The sequence below is a fragment of the Capricornis sumatraensis genome, chromosome X (genome assembly GCF_032405125.1).
Source record: "Capricornis sumatraensis isolate serow.1 chromosome X, serow.2, whole genome shotgun sequence".
Lineage (NCBI taxonomy): Eukaryota > Metazoa > Chordata > Mammalia > Artiodactyla > Bovidae > Capricornis > Capricornis sumatraensis.
In genome coordinates this window covers 131,736,217-131,759,743 of record NC_091092.1, presented here as the reverse complement: position 1 = coordinate 131,759,743, position 23,527 = coordinate 131,736,217, and the positions used below count along the sequence as shown (strand labels likewise).

The window sequence follows — 23,527 nt, the reverse complement described above, 5'->3', positions numbered from 1 at the left end:
AATTACAGTAACAGCCTCAGGGGTCTCTGCAGCCATTGATATTCAGTCGCTAAGTCATGTCCCACTCTCTGCAACCTCATGGACTGCAGCCTGCCAGACTCCTCTGTGCTCCACTATCTCCCAGAGTTTGTTCAAAGTCATGTCCACTAACTTGGTGATGCCATCCAACAATCTCATCCTCTGTTGTCCCCTTCTCCTCCCACCTTCAATCTTTCCCAGCATCAGGGTCTTTTCCAATGAGTCAGCTCTCCGCATCAGGTGGCCAAAATATTGGAGCTTCAGTTTCAGCATCAGTCCTTCCAATGAATATTCAGGGTTGATTTCCTTTAGGATGGACTGGTTGGATCTCCTTGCAGTCCATGGGACTTTCAGGAGTCTTCTCCAGCACCACAACTCGAAAGCATCAATTGTTTGGTGCTCAGCTTTCTTTATGGTCCAACTCTCACATCCATACATGACTACTGGAAAAACCATAGCTTTGACTAGATGGACCTTTGTCAGCAAAGTGATGTCTCTCCTTTTGAATATGCTGTCTAGGTTTTTTCTTAGCTTTTCTTCCAAGGAGCAAGTGTCTTTTAATTTCTTGGCAACAGTCACCGTCTGCAGTGATTATGGAGTCCAGGAAAATAAAATCTGTCACTGTTTCCACTGTTTCCCCATCTATATGCCATGAAGTGGTGGGACCAGATGCCATGATTTTAGTTTTTTGAATATTGAGTTTTAAGCCAGCTTTTTCACTCTCCTCTCTCACCCTCAAGAGACTCTTTAGTTTCTCTGCACTTTCTGCCATTAGAGTGGTATTAGCTGCATATCTGAGGTTGTTGCTGTTGTTTCTCCCGGCAATCTGGATTCCAGCTTGTGATTCCTCCAGCCTGGCATATCACATAATGTACTCTGCATAGAAGTTAAATAAGCATGGTGACAATATACAACCTTGACTTACCCTTTTCCAATTTTGAACCAGTCAATTGTTCCATGTCTGCTTCTAACTGTTGCTTCTTGATCCACATACAAGTTTCTCAGGAGACAGGTAAGATATTCTGGTACTCCCATCTGTTTAAGAATTTTTCACAGTTTGTTGTGATCCACACAGTCAAAGGCTTTAGCATAGTCAACAAAGCAGAATTATATGTTTTTTCTGGAATTCCTTTGCTTTCTCCGTGATCCAACCAATGTTGGCAATTTGATCTCTGGTTCCTCTGCCTTTTCTAAATCCAGCTTGTACATCTGGTAGTTCTTGGTTCACATGCTGCTGAAACCTAGCTTGAAGGATTTTAACCATGACCTTGCTAGCATATGAAATGACCACAATTGTATGGTAGTTTGAACATTCTTTGGCATTGCCCTTCTTTGGGATTGGAGAAAAACTGACCTCATCCAGTCCTGTGGCCACTGCTGATTTTTCCAAATTTGCTAACATATTGAGTGCAGCACTTTAACAGTATCATCTTTTAGGATTTTAAATAGCTCAGCTGGAATTCCATCACCTCCACTAGCATTGTTTGTAGTAATGCTTCCTAAGGCCCATTTGACTTCACCTCCAGGATGTCTGACTGTAGGTGAGTGACCACACCATCATGGTTATCCAGGTTATTATGACCTTTCTTGTATAGTTCTGTGTATTCTTGCCACCTCTTCTTAATCTCTTCTGCTTCTGTTAGGTCTGTTCCGTTTCTGTCCTTTATCATGCCCATCCTTGCATGAAATGTTCCCTTGATATCTCCAATTTTCTTGAAGAGATCTATAGTCTTTCCCATTCCATTGTTTTCCTCTATGTCTTTGCATTGTTCATTTAAAAAGGCGTTCTTATCTGTCCTTGCTATTCTCGGGAACTCTGCATTCAGTTGGATATATCTTTCCCTTTCTCCCTTCTTGCTTTTTGCTTCTCTTCTTTTCTCCGCTATTTGTAAAGCCTCCTCAGACAACCACTTTGCCTTTTTGAATTTCTTTTTCTTTGCAGTGTTTTTGGTCACTGCCTCCTGTACAATGTTACAAACTTCTTTCCATAGTTCTTCAGGCACTCTGTCTGTCACATCTAATCCCTTGAATCTATTTGTCACCTCCACTGCATAATCATGAGGGATTTGATTTAGGTCCTACCTGAATGGCCCAGTGGTTTCCCCTACTTTCTTCAATTTAAGACTGAATTTTGCAATAAGGAGCTGATGATCTGAGCCACAGTCAGCTCCAGGTCTTGTTTTTGCTGACTGTATAGAGCTTCTCCATCTTCAGCTACAAAGAATATAATCAATTTGATTTTGGTATTGACTATTCAGTCATGCCCATATAGAGTCGTTTTGTGTGTTGTTGGAAAAGGGTGCTTGCTATGACCAGCATGTTCTCTTGACAAAACTCTGTTAGCCTGTGTCCTGCTTCATTTTGTACTCCAGGGCCAAACTTGCCTGTCATTCCAGATATCTCTTGACTTCCTCCTTTTGTGTTCCAACCCCCTATGATGAAAAGGACATCTTTTTATGGTGTTAGTTCTAGATGTTGGTTGATAGAACCAACCAACTTCAGCTTCTTTGCATTAGTGGTTGGGGCACAGACTTGGATTACTGTGATGTTGAATGGTTTGCCTTGGACACAAACTGAGATCATTCTGCTGTTTTTGAGATTGCACCAAGTACTGCATTTCAGCTTCTTTTGTTGACTATAAGGGCTACTCCATTTCTTCTAAGGGATTCTTGCCTACTGTAGTAGATATAATGGTCATCTGAATTAAATTCGTGGATCCCTTTCATGGATCACAGCCTTGTCATGGCAAAGGGGCTTGCATAATTCAATGAAGCTATGAGCCATGCCATGCAAGGCCACTTAAGATGGATGGGTCATAGTGAAGAGTTCTGACAAAAGTAGTCCACTGGATGAGGAAATGGCAACCCACTCCAATCTCTTGCCTAGAAAATCCCATGTACAGAATGAAAAGGCAAAAAAGGTGACATTGGAGGGTGAGCTCCCCCAGGTCAGAAGGTATCCAGTATCTATTGGGGAAGAGCAGAGGGCAATTACTAATAGGTTCAGAAAGAATGAAGCGGCTGGGCCAAAGTGCAAATGATGCTCAGTTGTGAATGTGTCTTGTGGTGAAAGTCAAGACCAAAGCTGTAAAGAACAATATTGCACAGGAGCCTGGAATGTTAGGTCCATGAATCAAGGTAAATTGGAAGTGGTTAAGCAGGAGATGGCAAGAGTGAACATCGACACCTTAGGATTCAGTCAACTAAAATGGTTGGGAATGGGTGAATTTAATCTGCAGCTACAGCGCACTAACAAATAGCCCTAAACTGACCACCAGGAAGTGTGGGCCTTAGTCTGCTGTGGTGGTAATTGCGTGTGATGCTGTGGTTACCTGGGCTCAGCGTCAAAGTGCCTCTTACAGTCCTGATGCTCTAACAAGGCAGTTTGTGATTCTGTGACCATCCTCAACAAAGTCACATGGAGGGTCCCTGTGTATACCCTCACTACAGTAGACCTAGGCCTGCTAGGATGGTGTTCAATTTGATGAGTAAACAGCACATCTCAAGAAAAAGGACAGTACAGGGCAAGGCACAGGAGAAAAGGTTAATGATGGTATAGAGCAGTGATGTCCAGTAAATAAATGGAATATGAGCCACAAATATGAGCCATATAGACAATTCTATATTTTCCAATAACCACATTTTAAAAAGAACAAATAGTATGTCAGTTACATCTCAATAAAACTGGGGGGAAAAAAGAAAAAGTAAATTTTATTCATTTGTGAAATTAATTATAATATATCAAATATATAGGTGAGATATAGTACAGAGGAGAAATTAATTTTACTAATATATTTTATTTAACCCAATATATCCAAAATATATCTTGTCTCTTTAAAATGAATATAAGAATTATAAATGAACTATTTTACATTCTTTGTTTTGTACTAAGTCTTCAAAGTCCCTAGGTGTTTTACAGCACATCTCAATTTAAACAAGTCATATGGGGTGAGTGGCTACCATATTAGACAGTGCAGGTTAAGAGAGCAACAGCAGGTGAAGGGATGCTTAATATAGTGTGGGTTTGTTAGGGAATGGGCTTTGACTTACCTTGAGAGCCTCGTAGGATTTTAAGAAATGAGAGAGAAACTGGGAGATGTGATCATCTGAACACAAGGGTTCTGGGGTAAACCTGCTTGCTTGGTTGGAAGGGTAGAGAGACTTGGCATGACCTTGTCTGGTTTTCTCTATTCGTAACATAAGCATTCAGTGCCTCCTTTGTGCATGGCACCAACTTTGACCCTGGGCTGTATAAAAAGTGGAGGACACAGCAAATACACTTTATATGTGAAATGGTTGGTGCTAAATGGTGTGAGAATGAATGCAATATGAGTTCCGAAGAAGGAAAGATTAAAGTGACTGGAGAAGACGTCAAGACCAGTTTGGGAAGATGGAGTAGAGAGGGGTGAGACAGGAGGAGAAACAACTAAGCAGTGTGGTGTGAAGTGTGGGGCTGAGAGGCCTAAACTAGGCTGGTGGCCATGTCACGGGCAAGGCAAGAAGAGACAAACCTGAAGGAAGATTAAAAAAAAAAATAGTGTGATGATCAGCAGGGTAATAGGAAACAAAGATAAAAAGGGAATGAGCCCTTCCCAATGGTGGCCTTTGTCTGCAGCTTGGTCGTGGACTGCAGAACACTGAGGGGGAGAACTCATTTTCCCTCTAGCCTTCTAGGGTCCTGGCTGAGGCCTGTGTAATAAGGCAGATTAACAGGAAGAAAACAAACAAAAAGGGTTTAATAACATGCATACCTCCTCGATAGCATGGGAGAGAGCCAGGAAAACAGGAATTCCTCTGTGTGGCCCTAGACCACCTCAATACCCGCTCTAGCTACAGACAAAAGAGGCTGCTGAGACAGGGGATGACCAGGAAAAGCACGTTCAACAAGGGTAAGACTGCTCTACAGATCTAAGTCCTGCATTCTCGACTGATGAGTTTTTGGTGACTTAGTCATCCTCCTCTTCCTGATACTGAGAGGGAGACACCCTTTCAAATGGAGCTTTCTGCTGGAAATGTAAATTTCCTTTACAAATTGGTAACTTCCACTCTGTTTCCAGAGCTTCTCCTATGTCTGCTGTTTCTCAAAATAATCCTTATACCAAAGAGATGCATTTGGGGGTTGCATATTCGGTTCCCTTCCACTACCCCGAAATATGCCTCTTTGACATATGGATTATTTTGAGCTGATTATTTTGAGACACTGCAAAGAAGCTCTGGAAACAGAGTATAAATTACCAGGTTTTTTTTTTTGCAAAATCCATTTACATTAGAAAGGGGGCCTGTACCTGGAAGACAACTATTACTGGAGATTACTTTTTCACCTTTCTATAAACTTTGTTTAGGATGTATTTCCTCTTCTCACCTTCCTGTGAAATTCATTCCTCCCCTTTGAAGTCCCAGATTGGTCCCAGCCCTTAGCTCAAAATAGTATTTAAGCCACAATTTTCCAGATGCCTTTTCAGTTTTATATCCTTGTGGGGATTCCAGTAAGTAAGTAGGTAATAAATTTTTTTTCATCCCTATAATCTGTCTTTTTATTATGGTGGGGGTGTGGGGGTCTCAGCTAAGGACCTAAAAGGCTGAGGGAAAGTTATTTTTACTCCCCTACAGTAGCATATTGTGCTACCCTTCATATGTATATAATTATGACTATGCCTATGTAATAAATGTGAGGGAAAAAGATCAGTGTTGTGATTAAAAAATAAGAAGAGGGGATCATATTATATAGGAGAGTAGTGAGAGAAGATTTTACTGAGGAAGTGACAAGCCTAATATCTAAATGTAATAGGAGCCAGCCATAAACTCAATGAGAGGAAATTAACTTCTGAGGAGAAGGAAGAGCAGGAACTGAGGGGCTAAGGCAAGAATAAGCTTCTCAAGGGCTAAAAGTGATGCCCCTCCCCCATCCCAGCCCAGGCTGGGGCCATAGGTGGTATAAGCACAAAGAAAAATCAAAGCCAGGACCAGTCACATAAACAAGAGCTAAAGCCAAGCCAAGCACATGAGATCTAAGGGCTTTCATTAATGACACCTAATAGTGTGGTGTAGCCCCTTAAACCATGGTTGATAGAATCACTCTTGCTATTCATTTCATTTTCCCCACACAAGAAGAAACTGGAAACAGGCTCCGTTGTCAGAGCATGTAATCATCTTCCTGCTTTGAGGCAAATTCTGAGCAACCATCAAGAAATCATTTTAATCTGTACTTTGTTAGAATGGAGGAAGAGAGAAGAGAACAAAAATGTGACTTTATCATTGGCAAAACAAGCCTGGGCAAAAGCTGGCTTCTCTAAGGGGACAGTGACCAAGGGCTCCCTAATGGGGGGTGGAGGCGGGTGGAGGGGGTTGGGTTCCAAAAGGAGGAGGTGAGTGGGGGAAAGCTTGGAAGCTAAACTTGTGAATTGAAGGCCGTGAATTGATAGGAGTGTTATGACCATACCTGGGTGCTTTGCGACCCCATGACTGTAGCCCGCCAGGCTCCTCCATCCATGGAATTCTCCAGGCAAGATAACTGGAGTGGGTTACCATTTCCTACGCCAGGGGATCCTCCCAACCCAGGGATCAAACTGAGTCTCTCGTGTCTCCTGCATTGGCAGGGGGTTTCTTTACTACTGTGCCACCTGGGAAGCCCGTTATGACCATAAAAGAGCCACTGAAGCAACAGGCCTGGTTTCCTCAGGCTGCTGTTTCTGTGGGTGAGGGAGAAGATTCTACGCATTTCCTGAACAAAGTAGGGGCCAATTAAAGGTGAAACAGGGCATCGTCTTAGGCATCTGCTCATCATTCCTGTCTTCCCTAGTCTCCATGGGAGACAGACCCTCACCAGCTGGTTTTGAAGGGTGTGAATGCTCAAAGCCTCGGCCTCCCTCTGGGCATCTCAGGGGAAATGTTGTCAGGTCTCTGCTGGCGGTCAGCTTTAAGACTGACTCAGGCCTGTTCTGGGGGTTTCTGAAAGCTCTAAACACTAATAAAATGTAGCTTTTTAACCTAACAATAGCATTTGGATAATCCATGCTCAGATTAAAGGGCATTTATCAAATTAGGAGCTACAGGGCACAATAAAGGGGGAGAAGACATGGCTCCTGCCTGCAAAGAATCTGCATTCCAATCCAATAATAATATGATTATATGGTGCCAGTTCCCTCCATTTTTCACTTTAGATTTCTGAAACAGAAAGTTCTCCTGCGCTCAAGTAAGTTCTTGTTCTTCAGAAGTTACTTTATACCGAGGGAGAAAACCCAAAACGTTGGGTTCAGACCTCTCTGGAGAAGAGATGATCTGCAGTATGTGAAAAGCTGAGCAGAAAAAAGGGAATACCCTGAGTTTGCCTATTGCTTTTGGCTCTAGACCAAGCTTTCTCAGCTTTGGCATTACTGATATTTGGGGGCATGTAATTCTTGTGAAAGCCCGTCCTGCTACTATGGAGGATGTTTAGCTGCATCTCTGGCCTCTACCCACTAGATGTCAGTAGCACCCTCCTCCAGTTGGACAACTGAAAAGTGTCTCCAGACATTGCCAAATGTCTCCTGGGGTCCCCATAGCTCCCTCCTGTGAGAACCACTAGTCTAGAAACTGCCTTGGCACGCTCTTTGTCTATACTGTGGGCCACTTGTAGGATCCCGCTTGGGGCAGCTATCTCAGGAAGAGAACCATCTCCCGTGTAAGAGGAAACCGGAGGCAAGCTTGTTTTTTTCTGACAAGTGGAGTACCAGTGACCCTGCCATGCACAGAGGGGTTTGACTGGGCAGCAGCTGCCTTGTCACTTTCTCAAATCCTCAGGCTCGTTCTCAGCGGTGGGATGAGGTACAGAGGGGCATTGGTCATGATTTATCTCAATTCATATTTTGCCTGGTTTTCCTGTTGGTCTTGGTTCTGCCCATCTATGCTGCTTCTAAAGGGCAGAGACCTGGACAACCTGAATTATACACATGGAGTCTGTCTATCACATGTGCATAGCTCTCTTTATTATAAGAAATTTGTTGAGATTTATCAGAGACTTGCCACAAAGACCTGGCGCTTGAGTCTGGTAGAAAAATCAGCACTGGTGATGCTGTGTGAGACAGAGTGTGCATGTACCCCTGAACTTACAGTGTCATAGCTATGCATGTGACAGACAGAACTCCAGGGACCTTAGCAATGGTAACGTCTGGCCAGGCTTTTCAGGATGTCTGCCTAATCCTCACAGCTGGCTCCCATAAGAGGTGAACTCAGAGGACATGCCTACGTGGGCCCATATGATCCCCGCAGTGAGGATCCCAGCTAGTGGGCCTCTCGATGACAGCCCCGATGTGCTTTCTCCTAGTGCACCCCCTCTGGGAGAAAGTGGACCTGGCCCCGGCGGGTGAGCGCCAGTCGCCCATCAACATCCGGTGGATGGACAGTGTCTACGATCCTGGCTTACAGCCACTCACCATCTCTTATGACCCGACCACCTGCCTCCACGTCTGGAATAATGGGTACTCTTTCCTCGTGGAATTTGAAGACTCTGCAGATAAATCAGGTGAGAGCCAGACCCGTGGTCTCATCTGGAGTTAAAGGGACAACTTCATGTCAGCACAGGCCACATCACACAGCCCCGGGAAGTCTCTTGGTAGCAGTGGTATGGGACTCATTGGACTTACTTTCATAATGTATGGAAGAAGCCCCTTCTCTTTTTTATGAACGTTTTCCTCTAGTATCGGTAGTGTTTTTCATTAGTGAACAAATATCTCTATAGAGAGAATTTGTAAGTGATAAAAAGATAGGCTTTGAAATTAAATCCTTGCTAGAAATTTCTTTTGCATATGTGTATTGCATATGTACAAATTTTCTCTGCTTGCTGACTTTATAAGACATTTTTATTTAGATTATAATATTATTTAAATAAATCTAACTGATGAGACTACAGTACCATTGAAATGGGACATAAAGCATATTCATGTGTGCATGAGGTTACAGTCTAAACTAGTTAAGAGACCAATGGTATGTAAGAAAAATGGAAACTCATGTTCTGTTAATTTTGTTAAACAATATTACCTAGTGTAAATGAAGCACAATTTAAAAGAGATTTTAAAATTCAAATATTATATTGCTTTTAAAACTACTTTTTTTCAGCCTACCCAGATATAAACTAATCTAATGACTTCAAAGTTTACCTGAAACTTTTAGTGTCTATTGAAAACCATGTGATTAATTCTATGCAGGATTCTTTTTTCAAACTGAATTTGATAGTATCAAATAATCTTAATTTGTCTGAAATAATTGTTACTTGAAATAATGTATCTTAAGCAATGATTGATCCATGGCTCAGCAGGTAAAGAATCTGCCTGCAATGCAGGAGACACAGGCTTGATCCCTGGGTCAGGAAGATCCCCTTGAGGAGGAAATGACAATCCACTCCAGTCTTCCTGGCTGGAGGATCCCATGGAGAGAGGACCCTGCCAGGCTACGGTCTGTGGGGTCGCAAAGAGTAAGACATGACTGAGCAACTAAGCACATGATCCATCTTAAGGAATGGTTCTCAGCCACTGGCAATTTTGCTGCCCCTCCCTCCCCAGGGACTAGGGACGCGACAACAGCTATAGGCATTTTGGTTGTCACATTGGGAGGAGTGTGCTGTTGGCATCTCGTGGGTCGAGGCCACAATCACCTGCATTTATGAAGAGTTATCCAGCTTCAAATATCAATAGATGCACTCACTAGAGTGCATTTGTTTCTTTCTATTACCAATACTGATACAGTAATTAAATTTGATTTTTATTAGGCCTAAATCATTCTTTACTGCAAAAGAAAATCAATAGAGCTAAGATTGAGAAGCTTTGATTTTCTCTCATGAAGGTGAAATGCATCCATGAAAGTGTTAATGAATAAAGTTAAAAGTATATCTCAGAACTTCCCTGGTGGTTCGGTCATTAAGAATCTGCCTGCTAGTGCAGGGTACATGGGTTTAATCCTCGGTCCGAGAAGATTCCACATGTGGCTGGGCAGGATTTCAATTTCACCCAACAGATTAGACTGAACATTTGCCAAACTCATGCTCACAATATGGAGCTGGCATAGAAAAATCAGAATTTTTTAGAAGACAATTTTATGTCTATTTCACTACACTTTAGTATCATACTGTTACTAATTTAGTGAATCATGTGGTATTATTCTCTGCACTTCCCCTAGCCCTCAAAGAAAAGTAGTCATTAGTATCTTTGCTCACCCTTACAAAACTCCTTTTTTTTTTTTAACTTTCTTTTTTCAAAAAAGGAAATTATGTAAAACATTTATGAAAGCCAGTAAGATAAACAGTAGACCATTACATGACATAGCCAGTGTATTTGGACCTCTGGATGACTGTACTCAGTCATTTGCATACATAAAATTCAACTAATGAGGCAATAAACTCTAAAATAATTAATATGGATGAGATGGAAGGTTTGGTTTTCCTGTTGTTGTATGGTTTAACCATGAACAGACATCACCAGGGTCTGCTCAGATGCCAGAAATGAGGAACTAACAGCTTTAGCAGATTCAAGCAAAAAAAAACAAAAAAACAAAAAAAACTGCACAACCCAAAGCCTGAGGAAGGATGACTTTTAAAACTCATATCTGAACATTTCCCCTATAATGTACTGATTTCAGTAGTTCCAGAAAGTAAAGTATGTGGATGACTCACATTGTTCACTCTGTCCAAAGGGAGATAGGTGATAGTTTTTGATTTGCAAATTTCCTTTTCCATTTCAATGTAAGGAAAAGAAACACTGTTATCTTCAAATATTGAAAAGCAAAGTGCTGGCACATAAAAAAGAAAGTATCTTTTGTACCCATATTTCAGTTTTATAAGACTATGTTAGATAAATATGCTGAGAGAAATCTGCATTTTATTGTACATAAAAAACACTGGGCATAGTAAATATAGACCATAAAACTAAGGCAAGAATTAGCCTTTAATAATTGTGTGTGGCTTGGAGTATAGTTAAATCCTGGTGTCATTCCGAGTGCAGGTCTTGCCCTTATGCATATATTAACTGCATGGAAATCAAGTTTGTAAACACTGGTATATAATACAGTGTGCTCCATTTAAGACAGTTCATGAGAAGGTCCATCCACAGAGTCTACTTTTCCCCTGCATTTCTCCACGACATCAAAAACATCAAATCCCCTGAATTGTTGGATGTGCCATTTCAGTGATCGAGGGAGGACCCCTGGAACACAACTACCGATTAAAGCAGTTCCATTTTCACTGGGGGGCCATTGATGCCTGGGGCTCTGAGCATACCGTGGACAGCAAATGTTACCCGGCAGAGGTAAGTTGAGAAGTTTGGGAACAGTGACAACAGTGGAGAAGAAGGAATAGTTCTGAGTTTCCAGTTCTAAGAAATTATCAAGAAGAATCAGGTAATTCCTATAAATGCTAACTCTCTCAGGGGCATATTTGATGATTCCCAGTTCAAACATGTAAAAATAATAACTGCCCTCATTTCAAATAATATGACAGAAATCAACCTTAAGGTCCTGAAACAGAATTCTTCTAGAATTCTAAGCTAGGCTCACACGATAGCCTAAATTAATAACACAGGCACAGTGCAGGGTCACCAGGTCAAGTTAACCCAAGTGAGAGATGCTGGGAGCCTAAATGAAAGTGGTGGCAATAGAAATAGAGAAAAAGAGGACGACTTAACAAGCACTTTTGAAATTAAAGCAAAATGACTTGGAGGCAGGGTCCCCTTCAGGAAAGGAGAGGAAAAAGTTAAACATGACCTTGAGAGTGTCACTTGGGAGGCAGGGTGAGGATTCATGAATGATGGACAAGGAATGATTTGTAGGGAAATAAAAGGGGCCAAAATACATAGAATTTCTTCTTAACAACTTTCCACCTAATTTAGTTTTAAATGGTACCTTAAAAAGAAACACATTTAAAGTGGTTATGCCTCGAACAAATTTGTCCTAAACTCCTAGTCCACATAGGGAGAATCTATTTCTCTCAACATAAACATCTCTCCTACAGATGCAAATGGATTTTGTATATGAGTGTTTCATGCAAATCAGGATGGGAATAGACAAATGTTGCTCCCTCACTGAAATGTTATTCACTTGGAGATAGATATATACACATATATGTGTATACAAAATTTTCACCCCAAATAAAGCCTATTCCAAAGTAGTATTAATTACTGCCCCTGTATATATTTCTTCCTGTTCTTTAATTCTGTCTTATTCTGCACCAGATTGTCATATGCTTTTCTCAGTGGCTTTATTTTGGAAGGAAGCACAGTAAATATCATATGTGAATAAGGCTGTTTTTGAGCAATCCTACATGATCATATGTGAAACCATCTTTTAATGGTGTTTCAGCTGCACTTGGTGCATTGGAATGCAGTCAAGTTTGAACACTTTGAGGATGCAGCACTGGAAGAAAATGGTTTGGCTGTGATAGGAGTATTTTTAAAGGTAAAAAAAAAATCCTACTAGCTTTAAATGATATAGCGTATCCTAGGATGAAAAGATACAACATTGCAATTTTAAGTTCTAAAAATATTGAGATAAAAATGTTTAAAAGACAAGGTGGTTATGAATATATTTCAAATGGTATAGCAATGCACAGTCCAGTACAGTAGTCACAAGCCACCTGTGGCAACTGAGCACTGGAAATGTGACCACTTAAAAAAAAAAAAGAAATGTGGCTAATTTGTGGAACAATTTTTAATTTTAATTAAAGAAATGATGCTTAAATGGAGCAGGGCACCTTTGCCTATAGGCACGTTGACCCTGTCAGCAAACAGCCTACTCAGTTTTCTGTGTCTAATTGAATTCAGTGATGTTTAAAACATTCTAAATTACCAGTTTAAATGTAGCTTAAGTAGTATGGTTGGTTTGTTTTTATATAATCACCAGGTGGTTAATTTTAATTTACATTTTGTTGCAGTTTCAAAAGTGAGATTTCTATTGTTTTTTTTAGTATTTTCTCATTGTTTCTTTAGCTAGGCAAGCATCACAAAGAGCTACAGAAACTGGTGAATATTTTGCCATCAATTAAGCACAAGGTAATCTTTCCCCTCTAAATCACTTGAGATATGCTTTATGTTTCAATCTCTGAGTGGAGACAATAATAGGGCACTTTGAGTTGGGAAATGTAACTCACCTCAGTGCAACTGAGGTTCTCTTTGAAAGTCTCCCCTTAAGACAACTTGCCATTTATGACGCTTCTGTTGAGAGAGCCCCTGGCCCTGGGACACTCTGCAGGGGACAGAAGGGCTCTGCTTTGGCTACCATGCCACTGAGCACTCAGGGACTCGGGAACAGAATGAGTCCCCTTCTCGGCCCCAACCCCTGCTCCTTCTCAGTCCTTGTGCAAACCCTCAGGGCAGCCTTCTGGAGTCTAGCTACCCTCCCACAGGCAGGGAGCAAAGTTTGATAGAAACTTGGTTTGTCCAGTCTTACAGAACAATTACCACATCCTTCAGGGTGGATATTTCTGTGTGCCCCAAAGATTAATTGTTCAATATTCAGAATCCCAGATGGGGCTACTCTCTGAAAGTCTATTCTCTCTCTGTTCCCTCCCCCTCTCTGCCTCTGTCTCTCTCCCCTACCTCCTTCCCATTCCTTCCCTCTCCATCTCTCTCTTTTTCCTCTTCCTCTCTCTCTCTCTCACTCTTCTGCCCCGCTTCCCATGTCCCTATCCCTCCCTCTCCTGTTCCCAATCCAGGATCCTGTCTCCTCCTAATGTACTGCATTTTAGAAAGGTGAATTCTTTTAGTCTCTCTTGAAAATGAAAAGCCTCCATGTTTATGCACCAGCTACTACCTAATGCCTCTCAAAGAGTTCAGGGAAGCCAGCCTGCGCTAACCTCACTAGAACTGAGGGAGAAAATGGCTTTTACTCTGTTCCCACTGAGGACTATCAGAAATACATGGTTAATTGTAAGAACAAAGCGAGAGTGTGATTTTGTCCTAAGGTGACCAGAGGTACCTGGAGCCCATCTGGACCACTGCAGGTCCTCAGACTCCCCTAGAATCATCACCACATCATATGATTCCTGAGTTGTTTTCACCATGAAATGATGACTCCATGACTCCTTCTCTTGGCTAGGACACACTTGCAGAATTTGGGTCATTCGACCCTTCCTGTCTGATGCCTACTTGCCCAGATTACTGGACCTACTCGGGGTCCCTGACTACACCGCCACTCTCTGAGTCTGTCACTTGGATCATTAAGAAGCAGCCTGTAGAGGTTGATCATGATCAGGTATGTTCTTTCCACATTTCTATATAAAGAAATTTTAGTCTGTGCCTTTAAAACAAGGCTGAGCTCAAACATTGGCATCAGTTTTTACTATCTTGTAATACTTATATATTTTTATTAAAATGTGCTAACATCTTGTGTTATTTTGGATATAAATTAGGGAATGCTTCAAATTGGCTAGAGAGAAGAGTTAAAACTTAGGAAACATAAGCTTTTTACTTCCATATTTGACAATTACATGTGTTTTATGTATTATATATTTTATATGTAAATATGAATCTTTATGTAAACAAGACCCTTTTAAAGGGAATAAGGAAGGCTGAAAGTGGATGTGCTCAAAACTCTTCAGAAGCTTTAAGGGAATTTTGCTATGGAACCTCACGATAAAAACAGAAGCCAACAGCATGTGTCCAGAAATTTTAAGTCAGTTGTTTTGACCCTGGAGTTTATTTTTCCCTAGAAACTAAATAGGTGTTAATTACTATGTTAACACACAAATCCTATTTAATTCATAATATAAGTGAACTGCAGTAGTATTTGCTTATGCTTGCTTTATGGGATTTTAATTCATCACAAAGCATTTTCACAAGAACAAAAGTTCCCAAACCTTTTTTATGAAGCCAGGATAACTGACACCAACATCCACCAAAGATACGACCAAAAAAAAAAAAAAAATTTTACAGACTGATATCTCTGAAGAATATATTTTTTAAAAAGCTAAAATAGGGACTTCCTTGGTGGTTCAGTGGTTAAGACTCCACACCCCCAATGCAAGGGACTCAGGTCTGATCCCTGGTCAGGGAACTAGGATCCTGCACATCACACAGAGGTTGTGGTTAAAAAAAAAACAACACAAAAACTAAAATAGTATTTCAGAAACAGAATCCAGCAGTGTGCTACAAGAAATATATATTATACTCTATTCAAGTAGTATTTATTCTAGTAATGCAAGGATGGTTCAATACTAGGAATATTATTTATCATATCAATGAATCTAAATATAAAAATTATTATTATTTCCATAGATTCTTAAAATGCACTAGCAAAATTCAACATTCATGTTTTTCTTTTTAATTTTCAATAAAATAGGAATGTATAGAGACTTCTCTAATTTGATAAAATAGATTGATCTCAGTTCTAAAGTAAGTAGGATGCTTAATATGGAAAAGAATATTACTATATTAAATTTTAAATTAAGTTTTATTCTGGAAGTAGTATAATTAGACAAAACAAAAAATAAATTAGAGAAACAATAAAAGGAACTACTATAAAAATATGATAATTCAGTAATTAGTGGAGTACAAAATATTAATTTCTAGAAATCAGTACCTTTGACATGCAGGAATCACAGTCAGTTAAAAGATATAATGGAAGAAAGAATGCTATTTATAATGGAAAGAAAAAATACAAAATATCTTGGAATCAGCTTAACAAGAAAACTTAAAATACTCCTGAAAGACATAATAGACTTGAACTGATAAAAAATTACTTCCATGTGATTGAATAGGAAGATATCATAAAGATACCTGTAATGTCAAGTCTCCTTAAGTTGTTATTGTCCGTGAATTCTATAAATTTGATGTAATCCCAATAAATATACCAATAGGATTTTAAAAATAGGCCACTTCTGGCCTCACGTGGAAAAAAAAGTATAAACAAATAGCCAGGGAAATTGTGAAAGAGAAAATGAAAGATGATTAAATCAACCAAGTTACAAAGCCTCAATAGTTAAATAGTGTTGTGTGCTCAGTCACTCAGTCCTGTCTGATTCTTTGTGACTCCATGGACTATAGCCCACCAAGCTCCTCTGTCCATGGAATTTCCCAGGCAAGAATACTGGAGTGGGTTGCCATTTCCTCCTTCAGGGGATCTTCCCAACCCAGGGATTGAATCGGCATCTCCTGCATCAGCAGGCAGATTCTTTACCACTGAGGAAGCCCAAATAGCGTTGTGCTGGTACACAAATAAAGAGATCAATCATAGGAGGAAAAATGTAGATTCAGAAATATGTCAGAAATATGTCTCATATGTAGATATGGGAATTTAGTTTATGATAAAGGTTGCATCTCAGCTCAGTAGGGGGAAAAGATGAGATTATTCAGTAAGATCAATGGGGACAATTGAGCAGACACTTGGGGACAAAAAGTTGGATCAACCATTCAAACCTTAGACAAGAATATATTCCAGACATATTAAGTATTAAAAATACTGTCATAAAAGTACTAGGATAAGCCCAGGAAAATCTCTTCATACATCCAAATGGAGGAAGCTTTTCTAACCATGTATCAAAACCAGAAGTCACAGAGATAGCAACTAGTAGACAACATAATTTAAAGAAAAAAAAATTTGTGTAGTGAAAACCACTATAAATAAATGACAATACAGAGTTTGCTCATAAGACTGGTCTTGGGGACCTATGCATTTAGTCTATTACTATCCTTCATATTTAAAAATTGATATAACATTGAAAAATAAATAAAATAGATCAGAGGGTCAGTGGCCCATGTGAGAACTTTTCAAATGAAATTTCAACACAGAAAATTCAGTAAGAAAAAATGTTAGCTGTCATCAATAATCCTAGTTGCCTATAATCTTACCACTATGTGTTAATCATTGTTTGGATAAATCCTTCCGGTCTTTTATTTATACAGATGCACATAATTCCTTCTGTTCTTTTAGCTATATAAATATATACAAGTTTAAAATGAAAGTAGTAAAAATGAAAGTAATTTATTCATGAAGTAAAGCTATCTTTCTATTGAAAATATTTATGCTTCCTGTTTCCGTTTCTAGCTTGAGCAATTTCGAACCCTGCTCTTCACTTCTGAGGGGGAGAAAGAGAAAAGAATGGTGGACAACTTCCGCCCCCTTCAGCCCCTAATGAACCGCACTGTCCGCTCATCCTTCCGTCATGACTATGTGCTAAACATACAGGCAAAACCCAAGCCTTCCACCAGCCAAGTGACTCCCTAAGATGCCATTATCTAGGTAGTTATCTTGCTTAAATATATACTACTTCTTTAAATATTGTTAACTAGACTCTTCTAAATGCCTGCATTTAACAATTATAAATGAGCCTTTCTTCGTATGGCAGTGTTCCTTAGTCTTTGAGGGAAGCTCTTTAGTAAACAAATTTTTACTTTTATTGCTGCTGATGTTTATCACTGAAGTACCAGTAAGAGATACAAGTTTCTCTTATAGCAACCTGTTGGTAACTGTAATATCTTTTTACACGCAACATTTTTGAGTTGTTGTTTTATGTTTATCAATTGGTGATTCTAGAGTTATAAGTAGGGATGAGAATCAAAAGATTTAACAACTGGTAAGGCACAGACACTGACCATCCGGAATGCAGGGTTTTCAGAAACAGCCACAGGACCCAGATTGGCACTTCTTGGTTGAACACTGGCTATGTTTTAGGTATATTTGATTTTAAAACATAACTGTGTATTCTTTTATAAGGCCTTCTCAGTGGGTATATGTGCCTCAACTTTTAGCTGTCATCACTAACACATGATATGATTACTTACTATCAATTAAAGATATAGAAAAAATATTTTGTAATCCTAAAAACACAAGTGTATACTTATATCTGGAAATTCTTTTGTATTTCTGAAAGCCAGATGTTCTACTTAAAGGCTTGATCATATAGAAAGCATATGCATTCTGAGGAAAATATAACCACAAATATGTTCATCTCAAAAAGAAAAAAGAAAAGCATATGCAGAATATTTTAAAGAAAATGCTTTGAGTGCCTAGAAATGCTTTCATGATCTATTTTACAGAAATATTTTTCAAAAGACTAGTAATACAATAGTCTATGGTTTACAATATTATTTTGCATTGTATGTACACTGATTCATAGAATACAATCATATTTTCCACACTGAAAAAACTATCTTGACTTCCCTTTAAAACTATCTGAACTGTATTTTATTTCATTAGTTGAGGTTCTGTGCAAGGTAGGAGATAACATAAATATCCTAATTTATACCGTGGTTTAGAAGACTTTTGCTATAATAAGAAGGAAAGAAACTCATCAGATAGGTAAAACCTAGATAATTCTACATACTGTGAGGAATCCAATCCAGAGTCACCCTTGCTTGTAAATATGTGGAATGTTTCTAATTGCCTATAAGCCTGTATTCAAACTCAATACTGCATTTACTAGTATATTTGTTTTATTAGTATGCTAGTCATCTGATCTGTAAGATAAGGTTGGATGAATATACTTAACACTACTGAACTATACAATGAAAAAGGTTAAGATGGTAAATTTCATTTTAATCTGTATTTTACCACAAGTAAAAGTAACTAATAAATTCAGTAGGGAAAAAAATAGGGTTGGAGTTGTATGTTTAAGTTTAGGGGCATATCTCTGCTCTTAAAAAAGGAAGAGGGTGAAGGCATTGCTTCTACAGTGCATGCTTTCTCTGGAAAATGGAAGCATACATGCTCTAGGAAATGAATAAAATTCTTTACAAGATTAATATGGGGAAAAAGCTATGTTAACTTTATTCTTATCTGTTTTAAACCATGCCTGCATGCATGCTCAGTCACTTCAGTTGTGTCCAACTCTTTGCGACCCTATGGACTGTAGCCCGCCAGGCTTCTCTGTCCATGGAATTCTCCAGGTAAGAATACTGGAGTGGGTTGCCATGCCCTTCTCCAGGGGATCTTCCCGACCCAGGGATCGAACCCACGTCTCCCGTGTCTCCTGCATTGCAGGTGGATTCTTTACCCACTGAATCACCTGGGAAGCCATTGCAAACCATAGTTATTTTTAACAGGTACACACATGAGATATGTACAGGCTTCCCTCCTAGCTTTCTTGCAAATTCTTGGTGTAAAATTCTATTGCAGTGAGTCTTCTAAATTAGAGGGAGAACCAATGCACAGAATGCCTCACCTGCCCTTCCATCTTAGAGATATAGAAGATATTCATAGGGTGTGTCCAGGTTGGCCACCCCTGATTAACATACATCTAGTGTTCTGGTGTAGTTTTTAACAGTACCCTCTTTCACTCTCAACCATGTCCTTCTTTGTATTACAATTGCTGCTCATTTTCATTACATAATATAATAAAACCTTTTCTTTAAAATGTTAATATTTGTTAAATGACTTTTTGTTCCTATTAGTTTCTTTGAGTATGTAAGATGTTTGTAAAATTAGTGAGACAACATGCAGATCAAAAAATTATTGGAAAACTCATGAGGGATTTACCAGAGAAGCAGGAATGGAAAGATCCATCCAGTGCTCCAATTTCTATGGAACCAGTGCACAGTCTGCTGACATCACCAGTAGGGCAAGCTGCCAGCCCCATTCTCCTTTCCCAGGGCTACATGGGTTACGGTAAGGTTGGTTATTCTAAAACCAGGCTTCCACCTCAAAAAAGTTTAGGAAGATGCCCTTCTCTTGATTACAGGGGAGTGGAGGGTGGCAGGGTAGGGGGATGGGGCAGGGGGAACACATTCTTTTGGCACAATATTAGCAAAAACACAGTACTGTAATCACTTTAGGTGTTTTTCTATTCACTTGAAGATTCAAATTTTGATAACTATTCTACTTAATGTTGTATTGTCTTTTCAATTCAACTTTAAGTTCTTTCATATCAAATTTTACTGATCAAAATGGATACAATTCAATTAAGTGAATAAGCTCAATTTTGCAATCTAATTAGTACATATTAACAATACTGGCTACTTCACCTATAAATAGTACTGCTTTCTTGTTGTTGGGAACTGAATGTTTGTGTCCCCTCAAAATTCATATGTTGGAAACCTAACTCCCAATGTGATGCCATTAGAAGGTGGCGCCTTTGAGAAATGACTAGGTCATGAGGTTGGAGCCCTCATGATGGAGTTAGTGATCTTATAAAAGAGACCCACAGAGCTCTCTCAGCCCTTCCACCATGTGAGGACATAGAAAGAAGACGGCCATCTATGAATTAGTAAGAAAGTACTCACCAGACACTAAATATGCCATCTGCCACCACCTTGATTTTGGACTTCCTGGCCTCTAGAACTGTGAGAAATAAATCTTGTTATTTATAAGCCATCCAGTCTGGTATATTATTATGGCAGCCTGAACAGACTAAGACACTTGTCCCTATATACATTTGGATTCCTGCTTCTCAAATTCAACCTACTCTTCAAAAGTGGTACTTTGGTTTGGGTTCTAGGTGGGGATACCATCTGTCACCATTCTAACAGTTGTGTTGCTCTGAGCTTATCACTAGACAAAAGAATCAGTAAGAATGAATTCCTTCCTCCAAAGAAAACTTTTAATCAGTTGTACATATATAGATTTGTAAGTATTTTCATGTTAATATGCATTTATAAGTATCTTATCTTGTTACTTTTAGGGATAACTGTAATCTGGAAAATATATAAAGCCTTTGGCATAGCAATGAGTGTTGAAGAGGACTTGAGACTCCACTGTATCTCCTTGAGTAAATCTGGTGATTTAATAATGAAATTAATGGTAGGCAAGAAATATTCTTTCATGAGAATTCCTGCATTGACCATTCAGTGAGTCCCAGTATTACTGTCCTATGAGAGCAATAAAAAAGCCAAATTAATTGAAAGACTCCCAACCTGGTAAAGAGTAAATATTTTTTTCTTGCTCTCCCTTTATGCTTGCTATAAATGAAAAAAAATACAATTATGGATCATTCTTTTGTCATTTTATAGTAATTAAGACTCATTTAATAATAGCATATTTGTAATACCATTATCTATTACATCATTTATATATTTATAAATGTGAAATATTTTAAATATAAAGGAAAAATATTTTCTTTAACTTTTTAAGAATAATCAGCTATTTCCTACTGACAATTTAAGACAAAAACTTAGGCTTTTTCCCATAAAAAAGGGATAAACATGTATACTTGAGAATAAGTAGAAGTTGTATTTCAGGCACCAAGAAAAATAGAAAATACATGTTACATTGCAGAATAAATATAAATTTGTTCTATTTATCAGAATATCATAGTAGACTATATCTTTGTATTACATTTTTGCATATCTTATTTTTATCTTATGATTTATCAAATGATGGGAACTATAGTTTGGAAATGAAACTGGCTTGTAGAGAGTAACTTCTGTAATGAAATTAATTTAAACTTATTCATGAAAATGAATTCAGCAGTTAATTGCTGAAGATAAATATCTAACTCCTATAAATGAAGATTTAAATTCACTTCTAAATCATAATAGAATAAAATCTAAATCTGTATCCTTTTAAATTAGGCGTATCTTCCTAGAAGACATCTTTAATTATTCTGATATGAGAGTCTGGTCTGATTCATAAGAAATGTTACAACAACCCAAACACTAATGCTTTCAGAATGGCAACAATTCTCAGCATAATTCCTGGTCACAGAAACCAGCAAAATTGGAGATCTGCACAGTTATATTTTGTGCCAGCCAAGGAATTCTCTAGTTAGAAGCTATAGCTGCCAAATCTCCACCTTCAAGAAGTTTAAGATACAGTGCAAAATGAAGTCTTATGGAGGCAACAAAGTACAATATAGTGTGATAGGTGTTATAAAAGGTGAAATACTTGTGCAAGGAGCACCCATAGGACAAGTATTTAATCTACTCTTGAGGGTGTTGGGAAGTTTTCAAGCTACTGCTGCTGTTAATAACAACTAATGTTTCTGGGACACTAATTATCGCCAGACACTATGCCAACATATAGCATTTCCCTGATTTTTACAGATGAGAAAACTGAGGGCTAAACATTAGGAACTGGGAGTTCCCTGCCAGTCTACTGGTTAGGACTCAGATTAAAAAAAAAAAAAAGATCAAATAGTCAAGGCTGGAGTTTCCCAGTCCATCCAACTCCAAAGTCTATGTTCCTAATTACTGATGCACTGAGCTGAACAAGGCCACCTTGGAGCCTTTATTATGCAAGTGTCTTTGTAAGAAAGAATAAGGCAGAGTTTATGAAGAGTTTGGGCTTCTGCTGAATGATTTCAGGGAGGGAGTAGGGAAACAGGCACCTTAGTAATTGGGTATCTCAGTAAATTTGATTTGGATGAGGGAGGAACAAAGACAAGCCAGGAAGGAAGTTATCCAATTATTAAAAGAAGGGGATTGTTAATCCTTTTGCAGTTGCAGTGTGTCTTTGGGAGAAACGTTTTTTCTTGGTCTTATGTGTGTAAACCACAGTCTAATTATTAGCAGGATTGATTTTGCTTTCTCAATCTCTTACTCTTGTTGTCCCAGTTTAATTCCTTGTTACCTCTCACCTAGATTGCTTTATTCTGGCTGTATCCTTTATACTGCAAACCAGTCACTTACCTAAAACACAAATACGATCACAAAAGCCTCAACTCAACTTGCAATGGTTCCCTATTCCCTACAGAGCATAATTAAAGCTTTTGGGAATGGCCCTTCGCCATAACCTAGCACCAGCCACCTCTATCTATTCTTGATACTCTCATATTGTCCTTTATACTCGATGGCCAAAGTTCTCGCGGTTATGGCAGACTCCACGTTGTTTCATCGCTCAGTGCCTTTGCTTGTGCTGATTTACCTGCAATTCCATTCCCAGCCTTCTCCACTTGAGTAATAGCCCTTCGTGCCTGTGTGCTAAGTCGCTTCAGTAGTGTTAGACTCTTTGTTACCCTATGGACTGTAGCCCACCAGAGTCCTCTGTCCATGGGATTCTCCAAGCCAGGAATACTGGAGCGGTTTGCCATTTCCTATGCGAGGGGATCTTCCCCACCCAGGTATTGAACCCACGTCTCTTTCCTGCATTGGCAGGCGGGTTAGCCCAACCGCCTTCAAAACAACTCAGGCATTAGAAAGCTCTCTTTGAATTCCCAGGTGGCCTTTGTAATGTAAACTGAGTTGCCTATAACATATAATCTTATCTGTGAATTGGTCCTTCTCTGTCTCTAGGTTGGAAATTCCTTGGGAGCAGAGGTTGCACCTCTGTAGCCTCTAGAGCCGGCAGGTGTCAGTGGAAGGGGGAGGAGTGTAGGGCTCTGTCTAAGGCGACAATAAGTGGAACCACGAATGGAGGCACAGCCTCGGACTGGAAAAAAAGGCTAGCCGCTTTGTGTACGATGAGGCTTCGTGAATGGATGACGAGAAAAGGAGAGGTGTAACTAACTTCTTGACCACAAAACACCTCACAATGAGTTGGGGAGAGGTAATGATAACGCACTGGGGAAGCGCTAGGAGAGAAGAATTACTTACAGGGCGGGGTAGGTGCCCCTTCTTTTTCGGGAAGGAGACATTTAGTTGTGCAGACTTTTGGAAGACGAGCTACCTACCCCGGCCTTTAGT

The 23,527-nt window shown here is 39.3% G+C and overlaps 1 protein-coding gene across 1 annotated transcript in view; it reads left to right on the top strand.

Annotated features, from left to right (window-relative positions):
* The window catches only part of CA5B (carbonic anhydrase 5B), a 28,814-nt gene extending 11,616 nt beyond the window's left edge, over positions 1–17,198 (top strand). The window contains exons 3-8 of the mRNA XM_068962402.1: positions 8,320–8,517; positions 11,172–11,290; positions 12,339–12,434; positions 12,965–13,027; positions 14,073–14,228; positions 17,019–17,198. Of these exons, the coding sequence (XP_068818503.1) occupies positions 8,320–8,517; positions 11,172–11,290; positions 12,339–12,434; positions 12,965–13,027; positions 14,073–14,228; positions 17,019–17,198 (812 nt within the window). The remainder of the gene's footprint in view (positions 1–8,319; positions 8,518–11,171; positions 11,291–12,338; positions 12,435–12,964; positions 13,028–14,072; positions 14,229–17,018) is intronic.
* Positions 17,199–23,527: the final 6,329 nt, after the last annotated feature.